Source organism: Gigantopelta aegis, chromosome 4 (genome assembly GCF_016097555.1).
Source record: "Gigantopelta aegis isolate Gae_Host chromosome 4, Gae_host_genome, whole genome shotgun sequence".
NCBI classification, from domain to species: domain Eukaryota; kingdom Metazoa; phylum Mollusca; class Gastropoda; order Neomphalida; family Peltospiridae; genus Gigantopelta; species Gigantopelta aegis.
In genome coordinates, this window is record NC_054702.1 from 105034924 (window position 1) to 105053744 (window position 18821).

At 34.1% G+C, this 18821-nt stretch overlaps 1 protein-coding gene across 1 annotated transcript; it reads right to left on the reverse strand.

The window, feature by feature from the left end:
* Positions 1-818: 818 nt before the first annotated feature.
* Positions 819-12574, reverse strand: LOC121371659 (REST corepressor 3-like). The gene is made up of 14 exons (XM_041497718.1): positions 12361-12574; positions 12193-12249; positions 10278-10349; positions 9771-9823; positions 9030-9191; positions 8200-8321; positions 7810-7870; positions 7495-7595; positions 6523-6730; positions 5015-5092; positions 3767-3824; positions 3368-3561; positions 2923-3074; positions 819-1543 (listed from the first exon to the last, which is right to left on the reverse strand). The coding sequence occupies exons 1-14, from the start codon at positions 12461-12463 to the stop codon at positions 1420-1422; spliced, it is 1545 nt and encodes a 514-aa protein (XP_041353652.1). The 5' UTR covers positions 12464-12574; the 3' UTR covers positions 819-1419.
* Between the last annotated feature and the right edge of the window lie 6247 nt (positions 12575-18821).

Consider the following 18821-nt stretch of genomic DNA (forward strand, 5'->3'; position numbering starts at 1 on the left):
TTGTTAATTAACAAAGAAGCGATGTCGGTGTTTCTTTAACGACACCTATCCTATTTAAGCAAAGTGGACCGTTGGTCATTTAACCAGAGCACCATGTCTGAGCAATCTAGTGAAGGACTTGGCTTATCTGGGGTGAAAACTGGATCAGATAATGCTCCAAAGAAACGCAAGTTGATGGTAAAATCCATTGAAACAAAATTAGAAGCTATCCAAGCTGTTGAGAGAGGTGATAAATCAAAAAGCGTTATTGCAAAAGAATTTGGCATTCCTCAAAATACTTTGTCTACATGGTTAAAAAATTCTGATAAAATTAAATTATTTAGTAATTTTTTGTTTAATTGTCTCCATATCCACAGTCATTTTAATTCCACAATTTATAAAAACTTAACAGATTCAGTAAGCTTGTGCACATCGGTATTATTGATTGGTTTATTGATTGATTACTTTGTTATTATTAATTTCAGTACATTTTTCTTTGTGTTACATTATGTTATTGTGAAATTAAATGAAATTCTTGATTTGATTTAAACAAATAAATTATATTTCATTTTTAAATTTGACATCTTTTGTTTGTAATTTTTTACTTACATACTTGACTAAACGTTTAAGTCAATATTTGGTGAACTCGATATTTATGTGCGGTCCCCACGATATCGACACAACAGTGCTCGACTGTACATAGAAACAAATTACTGGTAATATGTGCACAACACAATGCAGAGCTTAAACTACACACCACCTACGGGTTAGTCAGTCACCAGCATTACAAATACATAGAAAAGAATTTCTGGTAATATGTGCTCAACACAATGTACAGCTTACACTACACGCCATCTCAGTGTTTATCCATCACCAGCATTACAAATACATAGAAAAACATTACTGGCAACATGCGTTCAACATAATGCTACATACCACTTATGAGTTAGTCCGTCACCAGTATTACAAATATATTTAAAAAAGAATTACTAGCAACATAAACTCAACATAACGCACAGCTTATGCTACACACCACCTACGAGTTAGTCTGTGACCTGTATTACAAATACATTGAAAAGAATTACTGGTAAGATGAACTCAACATAACGCACGGCGAACACTACACACCACCTACGAGTAAGTCTGTGACCTGTATTACAAATACATTGAAAAGAATTACTGGTAAGATGAACTCACCATAACGCACGGCGAACACTACACACCACCTACGAGTTTGTCTGTCACCGGCATAAAGCTGTTCTGAATTGTGAGAAAATATGTCTTGTTACTTAATGAAATTTGTTCAGGAACATTTCAGCGATTCCCTTCCATTATTCTACAGGGTAGGAAGTTCTGTTGTGGAGTTTGTTGCAAGACGATCACAGCAAGTAGAACCTGTATAAATAACTGCCTATCACTGGAGTGGAATCATGCTCGTTGCTAGTCATGTGTGTGCGGGTGTATACCGGCCATGATGCTCGGCTTCGTGTGATGGCTACCCGGCGACGAGCTGGGACGGACAAGAGGTGGGGGTTGGTGCAGAATAGTCTTTTGTGGCATCAAGCTAAAACAAAACAAAAATCAATTAGCTACACATTTGGGATTACGGATTAAGGATTATCTGATTATCTAGCGTTAGAAGGTCAGGTAACATTGTTTCAAGTCAGAAGAATAATCATATAACATATACTCCATGTCACTGTGAGATTCATCCTGGCAGCAAACATCTCTCTGTGATATCATTACAAGAAGGAATGAAAAGGAGAAGAAGATCATATAACATACTGGAATAATACGGTAAACTTGGATCCAATTCTACACCTATCTATGCCAGTACAGTATGTTTATTAACCTTCTGACTACTGCAGGCGAGATATCTCGCCCGACGTCACGTCAGTCGATATACTGTACACTGTATACAGTGCATTCCCCAATTCATATTTCCCGCCGTTTTGCACACGACACTCACCGGAAACGGAAATATAATTAAAGAAAAAAGAATTTTTTTCAAAATGGTGGTTTTTGTTTTGATTTTTTCAATTGAAAATACCTTGAAATTTTGAGTTCAAAAAGTGGTTTTCGGCAAGTATTTTCGCTTGACAACAATGGCGGCACGTCGCGGTAATTTTTAGGGATCGATAGCTGATTGTAACAGCTAATTTGATAATAAATTTGATCGTTTTACCAACAACGAAAATTACCAAATATTGCAATATGAATTGTAGTTCGGGTTTAAAAAAAAATTCTGGTCAGAAAACCACTGTTATCGGGAATAATGGACATAAATACTGGACAGCTGGCCACAAATGCCCGTAAGTAAACGCAACTTTTTCGATTTTTTACCTAATTTTAATCACCATTAGCCGATCTAAAATAATAAAAATTACAAAAAAAGACACGAAAATAATACTTACCGATTCTTATTTGAACTTTATTTCATGTATTTATGAAACATTTAAGTGAATATATGTGAGTAAAAATTATAAACTTGTACCCACTCAACGTGGTTTTTGTTAAAAATTAATCCAGTAGTCTAAAGGTTAACTGATGTAGTTTAGTTTTGGACAATTTCTTTCAATAAAAAAAAGAGAAGACAAACAACCCATGGTCAATCTATACCAATATCTGTCTGCAAAGTTCTTTGTTTATGCTATAACTTGTCATAACAACATACAATAATGACAAAGTACACTTGTAATTGGTTTCATCTAATTCAATTTATCACAACCATTTGATTTCAAATAAATTGTATTCAATGCCATAAAGCAACACTTTTCATTAAAAAAATTAGAAAAAATTAATTACATTTTACAGATTATTTTCATTTGAAGATCACCAACATTGAGACAGACTAAACCTGGATCAGCCAATAACTATGCAACTTGCCAATAACTGACCTGACAGAGTAAACCTGGATCAGCCAATAGTAACAGTGCAACTTACCGAGGGTGATTGTTGTGACTGTGGTGTGGTGGGGAACCTTTTGCTGTAGCGGGGGGTTGTTTCAGGAGAGGGGGAGGTGCTGCAGCGGTGGGAGAATTACTTGCTGGGTTTATGGAACATGGGGAACCATCTATAGATTTGTCAACATCCATCTGTAATGAAAAACAAGAAACTGACATTGATTTATTAATACCAGAGACATTTTGAAAACAATCTTGTCCTTTCGGTATACATTTTCAGAAAATGTTTACAGTAGGTTACTGATGTTTTAGTCATCTAAAATATTACTTGGAATGTGCACTGAACACAACATGACTCCATTTAGACTAATGCTTAACACACAAATGTTTTAGTTATGACCTATATATTTCTCCCTATGGTACAAGCTTAAATCTCTTACACAATAAAATAAAACAAACCTATGAAAATAACAAAGTCTGTTTACCTTTTCAGTCTCCCCATTTTCCTCTTCCTCCTTTATGGAAGAATCGACCCCATGTTCCAGTTCGTACTCTGCCAGGACCTCGTCCAGGTTGTAACGTCGGCGGAAGTTGACAAAGAAACTTCGAACATGAGCCTCTAGTTTGTTACCAATGACATCGGCAATCGCTTGGAAATCTTTTCCGTATTTCCTCACACCTGAATACCATAAAATTTTATGGAATATTTGTATTAAAAATGACAGGCTTTTTTTTTATCACAGCAAGTGAAATAAATTATCTTATGAAGATATAAAATAATAAATTAAAAGCAATGGTATCAATATTTATTTTTTATTAAAGCCAGTTAAGAAAAACAGATTATGAACATCTTCATTTAATAGCTACAGAAGGCACAATCTTACCTTGAACAGCAAGCAATAACTCTTCGTTTGTCCATCGGGCATTGATTTTGAAAGGAGCCTTTAAAACAAAAGGTAATTCATTTACAAAAACTATCATGTTTCAAAAGATATTTTATTGCAATTGAAGTATAGTTGTTCTTGTGAACATTACGTCAGTTTATGTTAGCATGGAACATTTTATCTAATACAGTCAAACCTGTCTGAAGTGGGCATGCAAGGAAGTAGACAAAAGCAACAGCTGAAGACAGGTGGCCGCTGATTACAAGTTGCCAAATATAGTCTTTAAAATGTTTGTTGTTTATTTTTTTACTGTCTGTACTGCTAATTAAATTATTAATGGAAGTGGCTTTATAGTTTACTGTCAAAATCATCTTCTTCAGAAATAATGAAATGTAACTGGAATGTATTAATTTAACAGTTTCAAATTCATTATCCCTCAAGTTTGTCTTCTTTGTCCATTTAATTACTATTTCATGCGGCATATTGTCACAGTAGATGAATGTACAAATGTCAAGCGTAACCTACCCAGAGGCAACTAGATGCATTCCAGAGTCATACCTTTTTAGCTCATACATAGTGGAGATGTCGGACTAAATGGGTATTACTATCCATTAAGGTGTGAGCATTACTTATTTGCATCATCTTGTCATTGTTGTTTAAAATATCCCTTTTATACAGGGGTTCTAGATTATGGTAGCCCCACTCCCATGGCTAGTGATATTCAGTATTGGGCTAGTAAATAACTATTATAACTAGCCCGATGGCTAGTGAAACAAATACCTTGTAAAATGCTACAGTTAAGTCTTATTTTGTAAATATGAATATTCTGCCCCTCTTTCCACCCCTAATATAATGGTTTTTAAGATCTATCTCCCTCTTTAGGTGATTTATCTGATTATTACTACATGTATTAGTAAAACAGTATTTATTTAAAGTAGGGCTAGTGAATTTTCAATCATGGCTAGTATATTTTTAAAATAACTGATCCCATGGCTAGTGGAATTTTATAAAATTCTAGAAGCTCTTTTTATAGAACAGTAAACACTTACTATGGCAGCTGTGGCATTAGGTGGTACAAGTACATTTACATTACAAGTGTCCGCTTACAGAAGGTGACCGCTGATTACAGGTGATCACTTTTGACTATTATATTTAGAAACCCAAAATCTGTTAAATAATTACAATCCCATCACATACTCTAAAACATACAGACTGTTATGCTGGGTTTAGCCAAACAGAATAGCTCACCTCTGGAGGTTGGAACTCTTTTACACCATTTCCCAACTTTTCTTTTTGAAAACTGATCATCTGCTTGTTACTCTGAACCTGAAGAGAACAACAGGTTACTTAGTGACAGTAATTTTGAGGTGTGAAGATAATATTTAGGGCCTGTTTTAGTTTCACAACAGTGGTGGAGAAGCTGTCATTATGAGGAACTGACAGCTGATTGTAACAGCTAATTTGATAACAAATTTGACTATTTCAACAATATTATATATTAATACCTCGAATATATTACATATAAACTTTCAACTGGTCAGTATAATCAAGCTGCACTGCTTTGTGGGTTTGCAAACTAATAAATCATATTATACTCTTCCTGTCTAAAACATGGCACAGCTTCACAGTGTTCAGTTTGATCGACAGTATTTGGAAATGGTGGGGTCCTACAGTGGATAATAATGCAAAATACTATTGCTTGCTAGATTGTATATATTTATTAAATTGACTGATGTATTACAATAATCACCGTGATGAGACTGTTGTTTTATGAAAAGCAAAACAACACTCAGACGTTTCTCTTTTTTTCAATTCTCATCACAGTGCCATAATTGCATAATAACAGCTAATTTGATAACAAATTTGACTATTTCAACAATATTATATATTAATACCTCAAATATATTACATATAAACTTTCAACTGGTCAGTATAATCAAGCTGCACTGCTTTGTGGGTTTGCAAACTAATAAATCATGATATTATACTCTTCCTGTCTAAAACATGGCACAGCTTCAGAGTGTTCAGTTTGATCGACAGCATTTGGAAATGGTGGGGTCCTACAGTGGATAATAATGCAAAATACTATTGCTTGCTAGATTGTATATATTTATTAAATTGACTGATGTATTACAATAATCACCGTGATGAGACTGTTGTTTTATGAAAAGCAAAACAACACTCAAGACGTCTCTCTTTTTTTCAATTCTCATCACAGTGCCATAATTGCATAATATTAGAATATTCTGAATTGTATTTTGCCAAAATAAATCTGGCCAGACACAGTAACTGAGAATAATGGTAGTAAATACTAGACAGCTAACCACAACTGTTTGAAAATAAGCCTAACTAAAAATTAATTAAGTGTAATATTTTTTTTTAAACTTGCCAGGGTCTACTTTAAACATGAAGCGTAATATACATTTAGCAGGGATGTGATTTTTTGTTGTTGCATAAATTGATTTTCATAAAGCAGATTAAATTTGAATAATATTTATTTAACTACAGTATAGTGTTTTCAATTTATTTTAGATAATACTGTTTAATTTTTCATTTTCAAATGTGTATCACATCTCTACTTTACTATTTGCTCAATCACCTGCACATTCATAAACAGAAGGCACAATCCACCCCAACAGTTTTCCCAATCCTAAAGCAATCAGAAATACTTAGTTAGCTGTTCTAGTTAACTACAGAAACACAACAGTCAAGTCCACATTCATCTTCATCATAAAGAATAACAGTACACAGCTCACCTCGCGTTTTAAAGCAATGTGTTCAGAATCTAATGACTTCAAGATGGCTTCCGGTTGGGCGGCGGGCCCGGTCAACATGGCCAGCATGTCTTCCTTGGTGAGGAACATTCCTTTCGGAGGCTTCCTCTTGTGCTTCATCGGATGCGCTCGAACCATGTGTTGCTGTTCGTGGCGTTTCGAACCCTGGGGCCGCATAAAACCAGTCCGTCTAAAAACAGGTAAAGAGTAAAAGGTTTTTTTTTAAAAACACAAACAACATTTTAAAAAGTAGAAAAATTTACTTTCAAGGACTTATACACAGGTCTATACACCACAAGTAAAAAAAACCCAAAATCATAGTGGTTATTTTGTTATTATGAGTCTGAAAATAAAGCCATAAAAAGATATATCAATTGCAAATTAATTCCTAACTTTGTGCAGTAAGGATGGGTATATGGTATACAGTGGACACGTTCGCATTTAGTGATACAAGCCTAAAGATCTCTTTAACTAAAGATTGAAATGTAGGTGAAAACATTTCTATTCTGATCAGAGACAAAAACCTCAACAATGACCATAAAAACATAAAACAGGCTTCATACATGTTTACAACTAAATTCCACAACTTTTAACAACATTTTCAACAAATTTTCCATCACCCTTTTCAGGATTTTCCTGGACTTTTTTGGCAGTCATAAAACAAACCAAGCCAAATATTACAATTTTATTGCAAATTGCCAATCTGGTTTTATTTTAAATTAAAAAGCAAATTTTCATTTTGATGACTCAGCTCAAAATTAAATAGACTTTTCAAATCTGTAAAAGATTAAAATGCAATTTCCAAGACTTACCAGGAATATGATCCATATGACCCTGTACAATTATTAAAAACTAAAAAATCCAAGCCAATTTTAAGTACCATTTCTAATACCATTATCACAACATTAAAACCCCCGCAAAAAACCAGTGTAGCAAATAAAGCAATATTCTCACCTCCAATACTGGTAACAGAAGTTACAGAGCGAACCCTTGGGTGTGACGTGAATCTGAGTGGTTTTCACCTTACAGTTGTTACAGTGGTCCCTGTCAACAGTCTGAAAGAAGATGGCAAACAATGATTCACTGTTGTGAGAAGTGAAACATTGGAGCTGTGTGAAACACACAGTCAGATATACAAGAATGAAAAATAAACATGACATTTTCTTAGGAACACAAAGGAATTTTAATGGAATGCGATATTGATTAACAACAAAATTTTAAATATTATTTTTAAGAATTAACAGTATAACAACAAAAGCTCATTCTTACCCCATTCTCTTTAGTTTCACTGTCGCTATCAGAATTTCTTTCACCTTCATCAGACATGTCACTGTAAATATAGAACACATATTATAGTTTGTAAATACAACAAAATACCTCTTATGTTCTGATTTATTACTAAGACCTGTACAGTTTGTTGTAAAGCATCAAATGTGAATCAGTAGGTTCATCTGCAATATTGTACTACTTTAAATATTATGACCAGGCAATGTGTTGAGAAAATAATTTTCAACAATAATTTATTCTTACAGTGTAAATATGCGCATCATGCCATGATAATAATGACCGAGCATGAGCAGACGCTACTTCCTCTTCCTTTGAGCACTTGCATTAAGGTATCTAGAAAAGCAAGCGACTGAAATTGTAAAAACTACACACCTGTCTGTGCCCCGCTGACTGTGAAGTCGCTTGGCTTGTCTGTCCATCAGACTGGTTCGAGATCGTGTTTTCTTCCACGAATAGTAGTACTTCACCAAGGCTGCTATAGACTTGTCAGGCAGCTATCAATGATAGAAAAAAAATAAAGATGTAAAATTATTAAAACAGGCTTCAAAATGTACTGTATATCTTCGCCTATATGTCAAAATATCTTCATCAAAGTATTATTTTATAACTTAGGGGGTCGACTTATAAGGGGTCAGATAATTACACAAAAATATTAGCATTTGGTGAAGGTATTGCAAGTTTTTATTGTTGAATTATTCCAGTGTTTATACTCAAATGTATTAATTTTACAATTTAATTTTTATAACTTTTGTTTTTTGGCATTAGATAAATTTTGGTTATAAAATGTGTCATGGAAAGATTTTTACTCAGATTGGGAACTTTTAAATAATTAAAACAGAAACTACATGTACAGCTGATTTATAAAACTGGCCCAAAGAAAATAGTTTGCAATATAAACCATGACAACAGCAATGAAATAGACTGAATTTTGGTTTTAATCCTGTTTATGTAAACCAAGACATTCACACTGCAATCATGCTTATCATGCTTGTGTGAGAAATTTACCCAAAACATCTACAACACCATAGGTGCTTTGACAAATTTTAAACAGCCGTTCTCTTACTATCACCTATCTAACAATTAAAAAAATATATCAATTAATTTCCGAGATTTTAGGGTATGTAATTTTACCCTGTGTACCTTCCGACAGAAACCCTAACTGTGAGATGACTGCACAAATATTTTAGTCTTCATCGGCTTACCATTTGTCGGATTCTGTGAAAACTCTTTCCGTGAAAGCTGAATGCCTGTTCAAACAGAACCTTATCTTCAACAGTCCACTCATCGGGAAATGGGGTGAAATTGGCCAAGTCCGCCAGTGCCCGGTCCACATTGTGCTTGTGCCAAAATAACATTCCCAATGCCTAAAATGAACAAAACAAATTGAGAAAAGAAAATAAATATTTCAACATCACAACATAAAAGATAATATTTCATTAACAAGTACAATTTAAACGACATTATGTTGTTAATATGCCCATAAAGTCTAAATTAATACATATTAGATCTTGCTATTAAAAAAGGTTGAGGGAAGTGATTTAATTGCTCCCCGAACTTAGATTATGGGGAGTCATTTAAGATCTTACCATATTGGAAGGAAGGAAATGTTTTATTTAACGACACACTCAACACATTTTATTTACGGTTATATGGCATCAGGCATATGGTTATGGTTATGGACTACACAGATACTGAGAGAAAACCCGCTGTCGACATAGCCCAACGGGCCCACCGATGGGGATCGAACGCATTAAAACTGTGCGTCGAGCGAGAGCTTTACCACTGGGCTACATCCCACCCCTTACCATACTGATACCATATGAAGTCATATGCTAAGGGGAGCTAAAAATTACTCTTGAATTAGTCTCAGGGGATTGATGAGGAGCGAGAGTGATAGCTCTCCTTAAAAGCTGAGATCTAGTGTTTATTTTTATTGAACTCACCTGTTCAGTGTTGTAACCATGCTTCTCCTTTGCAATGGTTGTGTATTCATCAACTTTAAAAAGAAAATAATTAGGGAGTTTATTTCTGAATTTTTGTTTTAAAATTTTTAATTAAAATGTTAAAACGACAAAGCTGTGATGATTAGCATAAAACTGTTAACCCTCGCACAAAGTGTAAAACTATTGAGGTCCGAATCGCACAACAAAACTAGATACGTCTGAACAGGTAGAACTGAATTTTATTTCTTATTACCCCATGTAATCATGAAAACAGCAAATTTGAATGCGAAAATTAATTTTAAAATGTCTAAAAATTACAACTGATGACATTAACATAAAAATACCCAAATATTGAATGAATAATATTTAACATCATAGCAACAAAAAAAAAGCAAAAACATTCTACCAATTCACATATAAGAGAAAAAATTAATACACACACACACACTTAAGGTAAATATAATGTAGACATAAAAATTTACTTATTGTTATTTATGACTAACTTACTTTTAAGATCTTCCATCTCAATAGATGGAGCCCACACGAGCATGGCATCTGTCCGAGAGTCATTTCGAATGCCTGAAACAAAGAACAATGGGTAACTTAAATAATTTATTAACAAGCATGAATTTGCAAAACATAAATTTAATATATTTTATTTGACACATATGATTGTTCTGAACTTCGCCTAGCACCATTTCAGGAGAGTGATCTACAGCTTGGCTTGATAATGCTCATGATGAAGACTGCAAGGATTAATGAATCACCGGATGTCAAACATTTGGTAATTTTTAGGTCTTGGGAAGCAATTTGCTCCATTTTTCCTAAACAGAAGCAGACAATCTTTTACATGCATCTACCCACAGAAAAAGACAATATTTGATATACTGGTTATATGGGAACCTGATAGTGATGGGGAAAACTCAATATGTTCACTTAAGGGGTTCAATCCTACGACCCACGCACCTTGCAAAACATTACTGACTGAACCAGATCCCATCCCTTGTTTCTGTTCTGAGACCACATTCATGAAAGCAATTTAATAAAGTATAAATATAATGCATGCATTGTTTTTAAGTTTAAAAAGAATGCATCTTACATTAAACATTACAATAAGCTCACCAGACCTGTTAATCGGTACATCCTTCAATTTTTATTTATTTTTTAAATCAGTATTCAACAATGTTTGTTTTTTTTTTTTACTGGGGAAATAAAATATTTAAGGTTGCTTGGGTTTTTTCTCCATCTCAAACAGTGCCCCACAACTGCTATATCATAGGCTGGTATGTGCTGTCTTGTCTGTGGGAAGGTGCTTATAAAAGATACCTTACTACTAATGGAAAAATGTAGCAGGTTTCCTATGAAGACTACACAGCTGTAGCCAGGAGAGATGAGCGATCACTTGCACTTGCCTAAATACTGACCTGAAAAGTTTCAGGAGTGACAAATTGATCACTGTGTAATAAACATTTTAATGCATTTTATTTGAAACTTCATTTTATTGCTCGCTTAGCACCATTTCTGGAGAGCAGACTTTCTGCCAGAAAATAATTTAAAGGTACGTAAGAAAAACAAAACAGGTCATAAACATCCATGTGCCCCATATAAGTGTTTATTCATTTCATACACTTGACAAATTTTAAACTGTAGTTCTCTTACTACTGTCATATATATATATATATATATATATATATATATATATATATATATATATATATATATATATATATATATATATATATATATATATATAAAAATATATATCCATTAATTTCCAAGATTTTAGGGTACATATTGTTGCTTGCTTGATTTTGGTCACATGTGGTGAAGACTTCTATATCTCAGAATTACCAAAAGTATATTCAATTTCTGATGATTAATAAATAAATGTGTAGCACGTGTTGATAGGGGGTGGAGTTTTTTTTATCTAACCCCCCACCCCCGCTCAAGCAATTTTTTTTTTTTTTTTTTTTATCAATACATTTTCCAAAGTAGCATGTCTTGAACTTTGCTTGCCAGTCTAGATCCCCCACCCTTCCCTGTAAACAAAACAAACTTTTTACAATAACCTAATATATTTCCAATTGATTTAAATATATAATATAAATTATGATTAAAAAATTTATGTACAAACATTCTCAATTAGTTATTTGTAACTATGTATTAGCCTAAAGGTTCATGTTAATCTAAAAAAAGGTTTCCTATAAACTAAATTAAAAACGAAATACTTGGTATTGTGAATAAAATACCATAGTTTTAATGCAAATATTTTTTAAAAATTAAGGAAACGACATACTCCTATTTTATTAAGAGATTCTTTTATTACAGTACTCGTATCACCCCAGTGACACTGGTATCAATGATCTATAAATAGATCACATGCGCCAATGTGTATATGCAATATTACCGCGTCTTTACTTACCGGTAATTATATCTGGTATCTCAGCTTGGTATTCATCACCAACTCTCATTCCATTTTCTAAAAATAATAAATTATCACCAGTTATTTATTTTTAAAACATACAAATAATATGCTTAGCGAGTTCACATTTTCTATGGAGAACTTCAACGGATAAACGCCAAAACTCACCTTGATCGGAATCATCCCCACTACTATCTTCAGAATTCGGACTAGCGCCTCTAGATGGCCTTCCATTGCGATAGTCGTCGGAATTTCTGTCTGCCATTACCATATCGTACTCTTGGGTACCCGAGGTACCTTTTCTTCGAGTTCTAAGCTGAATTCGTTCAATTTTGACGACTTAGTGCTCCGACGTTCTAAACACAGGCAACCAAAGGAAGAGACTGTTGTGTGGTCAGGCATATAAAATAGTTCAATGTGGAACTTATGAAATTAACCATCCTGTTACATTTACAAATTACAAATAATGACGAATAATTTAATTTATAGTCAATGATATTATGCAACTAAGTTTTATATTCAGTCTTTGTCATTTTGTGATAATTCATGCAACTGTTCGGCGGATAAATACAATATCCTTAGTTCCGCCTGATCTTTTTCGGCAACTATAAAGCACACAATTGCAAATTAAAAAAAAAAATTGGTCCAAGAACCAAAATATATAATTTGGACAAATTGTGGTCCTTGACACGATGTGGAGAAATATAAATAAATGAAAAGCCTTGTAATAGGACAAAACTGACGTCGTTTGTGTTCTAGTGTACTTCCATCCAACTGTGCAAAAAATGGTTTGCTAAATATTTCGATAAGCAAATATTATTAGTTTTTACGCTCAAAACAAATACGTAACTGACAAACATGAACTAATATCATTAACTAAGTCAACCGTTCGATGAATTTTGAGGTAGTTGTCTCCTTTTATTAATTTGGATATATATACTCTTTGTTAAATTTTAGTCTCATGGTTGTCCCCACCAGACCACCGTAGCAAATGATTCTTGGTATTTTCGCTTTGTGTGTACGGGAAGTGTGCGTGCGAAAAGTCTGTATCGATAGATCCAAAACAGTATGGTGTACCTAGTTTTACTACCGTGACAAATAAATTTAGAGTTTGTCGGAAATTATTTACATAGCCTTATATTAAAACAAAAAACCCCACCCCAAAACAACCCAAACAAACAAGAAATTGGGACTGAATTCATTTTTGTTTTCAACACATACAGACATGGTACTTAATCGGGCCCACTTAAGCCGCACCCTCTATGAAGTAGGGTCCGTTAAACAATTATTATTACGTAACGGTAGCGGGTATCAGATGCGTTGCGAGGGTGGGGTTGGGGGAATAGGTATTTGTCACGAGTTACATATCGTTTTTAAAACAATTGTCTCATTATTTATAAAGTAGAAGGTAGTAATTGTTCTTTAACGGGTGATATATATATATATATATATATATATATATATATTTGTATCTAATCCAATAGAAGAAAAAAAATTGGACAAATTACGCCATTATGACTGAAAAATTAGTAGACAAGCCTTACATAATTTTAGAGGGGAAAGTGACCGTAGCAGTGGCGGATCCAGGAAATCGGGGGAGGGGGATGACGTGTCCGAAGGCTTTAAACGTTCCTGAAGGGATGCCTCGGATTCTCCAACGTAAAAATTTATATATATATGTATATATATATATATATATAATATATGTCGTAAAATTTAGGGTGTGGCGGACCCCTGGGGCCACATTTAGATCCGCCACTGCTTAGTGTTACAAAATGACAAATTACATGTTATATAATGGTTGAACGGCTCCTTACTGGGCCCAGAGTAGATCCATGTTGCATAATGAGGCGTGGAGATTAACGTAATGTGGTTCGGTATCGTTGATAAGCAAGACCCCACCCTTTACCATGAGGCAAAATTAATTACTGACCAAAATGGGTGGGGGTGCTAAATTCCTGCTAGAATTTCATGGATTTCCTGTCTGGGGCATAGCTTCTTTGTAAATCCATACAATATACAGGATCATCAAACCTTGCATGCCACTACAACTTGGGATGGTGGTATGTTGCATATCATAACTAGGTCACCATGACCTACTTTTTAGATTACTGCACAATAAAGGAAATCAGTCTGGGCCACATCTCCCTTAACAATTCAAATAGGATCACCAAACCTTGCCTCTGGCGTAGAAAGTGTGTGTGTGGGGGGCGGGGGGGGGGGGGGGGAAAGGGGTCATGTGCCCCTCACTTTTCAGATATTCTGCTTTATTTTGTGTGTAAATATAAAAGTGTGCTCCCCACTTTTTGGCACCTTCCTATGTCACTGCATTGCACACAAGTACAACTAAGGTTAGCCGTTTGTCATACACCTACTTTTCATGGGGTGGGACATGGTAAAGCACTCTCTGATGAGCTGTCAGTCTAGGGTCAATTCCTGTCTGTGGGCCGATTAGGCTATTTATCATTCCAACCAACGCACCACAACTGTATAGTATATCAGAAGCTGTGGTAGGTGCTACCCTGTCTATGAGATGATGCATAAAAAAAGTTCAAGCTAGCACCATCACCAACTTGCAGCTATGGTCTCAAGACCAAATTTAACAATAGAGCTCATACTACAGCAGTGCCCAATCTGAGCGGCCTGTTGAAACAACCATACAAACCAAACTCAATGGTGAAAGAGAACTGGAAACGACAGCTCATTTTATTTTACAGACTGGTATAACTTGTGAAATGGGTGGGAAAGTGCTCGACTGATGTGTGTGGTTGGTTTGGGGCCGATCCCTATCAGTGGGCTCATCGGGCTATTTTTCGTTCCATCCAGTGAACCACAAAGGATGTAGTATGTGCTATCCTGTCTGTGGGATGGTGCATATAAAAGATCCCTTGCTACTAATGGAAAAATGAAACAGGTTACCAAATGTTTGACATCCAATAGCTGATGATTAATAAATCAGTGTATCAGTGTGCTCTAGTTGTGTCATTAAACAAAACACACTTTAAAAAAAATTGTACTAATAGCTGATATAATTTGTCTCGATTCTGAACATCACTGGAAAGTCTTCTGTACATGACTCCACCCCACTCTTGTGTGTAAGTCTCAACAAACCAAGACCCTTTCCTGGCCATATCAGGGTTTCTGGCAGAGGGTAAAACAGGTATGGCTCCATACCCAAATTATTTAGCAGATTTTATTTTTTTGACAAAATTAATTACTTATCATTGCTGTATGATTTTCTTAACCCTAAGCCTAAACTTAACACATTTTCTTTCTGGGGGAGGATCCCATATCCCGTTGACTGTGGTTGCATTCCAATCTGATTAAAATTAGCTCTACTGGGTCTAGCCAGTAGATCTAACAGCATTGCGTGGACTTCCATGTCCAGGTGACATTTCATCTATAAATAACAATTTAAATATCGACCAATTCCACTTTGCCTTTTATGGCATTATTTGGGAGCATACAAATTCTAAAAATATCAGGCGAGACTATTTATGCATTAGGCAAACTTGGTGGTCTATTTCAACATTGAAAAAAACCAGGGGGAAAAGTGCAGTAATAAACTCTGGATTGTATACTAGTATAAACAGATTTCATGGCTATGCCATAACAGGTGGGGTTTTTCGTCTTGAAACAAATTTTATATAAAATTTTATATTGAAATTAGTTTCTGACATACTTCGTAATTCACCCGAATCATTTCGTATACCCTTGGCATAATCCCGAATGTTTCCAAATTCTTTTCAAATCACTGGCATGATTTTGCAAGTAAGGTCAACTGGACATGAGCTCCAACGGGCTGCTGTTAGATCCACATGTAATAGTGGAGCTAATTTTAATTAGATTGGTTGCATTCAATTCCATAGTGTCATACCCAAAATTTTATTTCTGGCAGAAACACTGCATATGTATGCATTATTCATTAATAAGCAATTATAGCATGTTTAAACCAGCCCTAGACATAATTAAAAATGGTCTAATAACAAGTGTACAGATTCCAATAACTCTTAATGGACAATCATAATTTTATTTTAAAAGAACAAGAAATTTAACAGAACAATAAATAAAAACACATCAACACCATACATATACATGTATAAAATTACAATTGGGTATTTTGCTAACAATGAAGAGCATAGTATATATTTGGATTTTATAATATTAAATATGGGGATAAAACCCCAAACGAAATCAAGAAACATTTTATTGTGAATATAAATAACCAAAGTTCTAATAACATGAAGGGTCTTAGCTTATATTTAGAATCTTTTTGGCGAGTGTGAACAATAGGTAACTTTTCTCTTTAATTACAATTATATAATACAACACAACCCCTGCAATTGTCCACAGCAGTCGATAATGCTGTAGAGGTTTTAGTTCTCCACAGCATTTTTCTGCCGTGGACTATTTGGGGTGGGGTTTTTCAATGGCATGTTTTTTTTTGCCATGGACATTTTCTTAATTGCAGGAGTTGCAAGATCTTTAAAGTTTAAAGGTCAGAGGTTTTGATTCCTGATGAATGCTCATTTAATTATTGAGATAATATTTATATTGAAGTTATGCCACAATGGCCTATCAAACATGATGAAAATGTTATAATTTGCAGTTTAAACATTAAACAAATAACTTAGCACAGAGTGCAACTGTCAATGTATAACTTCAAGATCATACCTAATGAATTCGGAAACACTCTGTTTAAGTTACAAATGTCTTTTTTGTCTCAATGAAGATTATTGCACACCAAGACAAAAAAGTTAGCAATTTGGTACTACTGCATTTTACTTTAGAATTAAGCTACAGTTACACATTTTCTGTTACTTATACTGATAAATAATGCATCAATAAAATTCAATGTCTGATTTCACTTTGAGAGTCATGAGTTTTCTGTTATTTAAGACCATTTACCCAATTGCTAAACCTTTTTGACTTAGTATATATATATAGCTGCACCTATATGTTCAATTTTTGTAACAACAGCCCCTGCCCCATTATTTTTGGATAGGTACTTCCATGAAATTAGTAACAACCATCAATATCAGACGTAACAATACATTCTGTAGAAATTCAGTACTTAAAAAACTAATACAAACAAGTGAGCACTGCTCACACATCTTCAACCATAACCACCTATTCCAAAATTAATAAAATCTATAACATTGTTAAGATATAAATCGTACTATAACATTAAAATTATTCTCTTGACTGGAACAATTAAGTTGCACTGGTTATTATAGTGCGTTTCAGAAAATCTGTACATAGATTTTACAGTGTTTTTCATAAGGTATTTAATACTAGTTCACAACACATATGTACAAAAACATGTATACAGCATCAGTAAACTAATATCAATATGCGTCATATATGCCTATATTAACTATTAACAATAATTTCAAAAGAAAAAGAGAAAACACAAGTAACTTCAATAGATACATTATATTAAAAACAAAATTTTGTTTTTATTAAATTTTAATAAACTGTTTTTACCATACGAGTGTTGATTGTACACCTACCATATGATTTATTATTATTTTTATTAAAACCAAACAATCATGCAAATGTATTGTCAATAAACCAGTCTAATTGTCAATAAACTAATCAACATCCTGACCCATCAGTAAACTGCTTTCCAAACAATGGTCAACCATTGTGTCAGCACTTATTCTTACTACTACTACTATATATCACTCCAACAGTGAAAAAATACATGTAAAAGAAAATGTTATCTTATTTGAAGATTCTTTGGAAATGAGAAGACAGGCAGTAACAAAAAGCCAAAATCAAAACTGCTATGGATAAACTGCTGCTTTGTGCCGTATTCTTCTTTGGGTAGGGAGTCTCCCCCCAATGACTATTTGTTAATTATTTTATTTTACCATATTTATATTTAGTATATTTGTAATGAATTTCGCACTCAAGTATGAAACAAAATCATGCCACTTGAAATTTTACCCGGGTCCAGCTACCCCTTTCAGTTGTAGACTTCAATGTACTTAACACTAAATAGGCGGCCTTGACATACCACGTCTAAATACTAGTATCAGACAGACTACATAACAATAGAACAGATTATATATTTATTCAAGGGGGTCAACACAGAAAACAGTTCTCAACATTTCGCAATACGAAGACAGTTGACATTTAAATTTTAATAGTTATTTACAAATAAATCTAAGTTCAATTTTAATTAACACCTCCCCATCACAACGTTCACCAATACTAAATGAGATTGAGATATCCGCTAGCTCTTCTCAAAACACGGAAAAACAACTCCCTATTATAGTCTAACGGCACCCTTTTCGTTAGCTCCGTTTTGCTAATTCAGAAAGCGATTTCTTCAACAAGTCAAACCCTGAATCCTACTTCCTATTATAGTCTAACGGCACCCTTTTCGTTAGCTCCGTTTTGCTAATTCGGAAAGCAGATTCCTTGACACGCTGCCCTAGACGGATAAACTCCCAACCCACTCAAAATGTGCTAGCGTAATCGTTGGGAAAGGAATTTCCTTTAGCCAAATACAACCATTTAATTAATTAATCTCTTCCCCACCCATAATAATATTTAAATACGTTCTAATGATTTGAAAGCAAGCACAAATTCAATCAAAAAAACATCCTACAGAACAAAAC

Bases quoted from the DNA above. Each gene is read 5' to 3' on its own strand.
- LOC121371659 (XM_041497718.1), bottom strand. From the start codon at position 12,463: ATGGTAATGGCAGACAGAAATTCCGACGACTATCGCAATGGAAGGCCA. The intron at 5,093-6,522 runs GTGAGCTGTGTA...TGTTCTCTTCAG, and splicing joins ACATTGCTTTAAAACGCGAG to GTTCAGAGTAACAAGCAGAT. The intron at 3,825-5,014 runs GTGAGCTATTCT...TTTGTTTTAAAG, and splicing joins AAGAGTTCCAACCTCCAGAG to GCTCCTTTCAAAATCAATGC.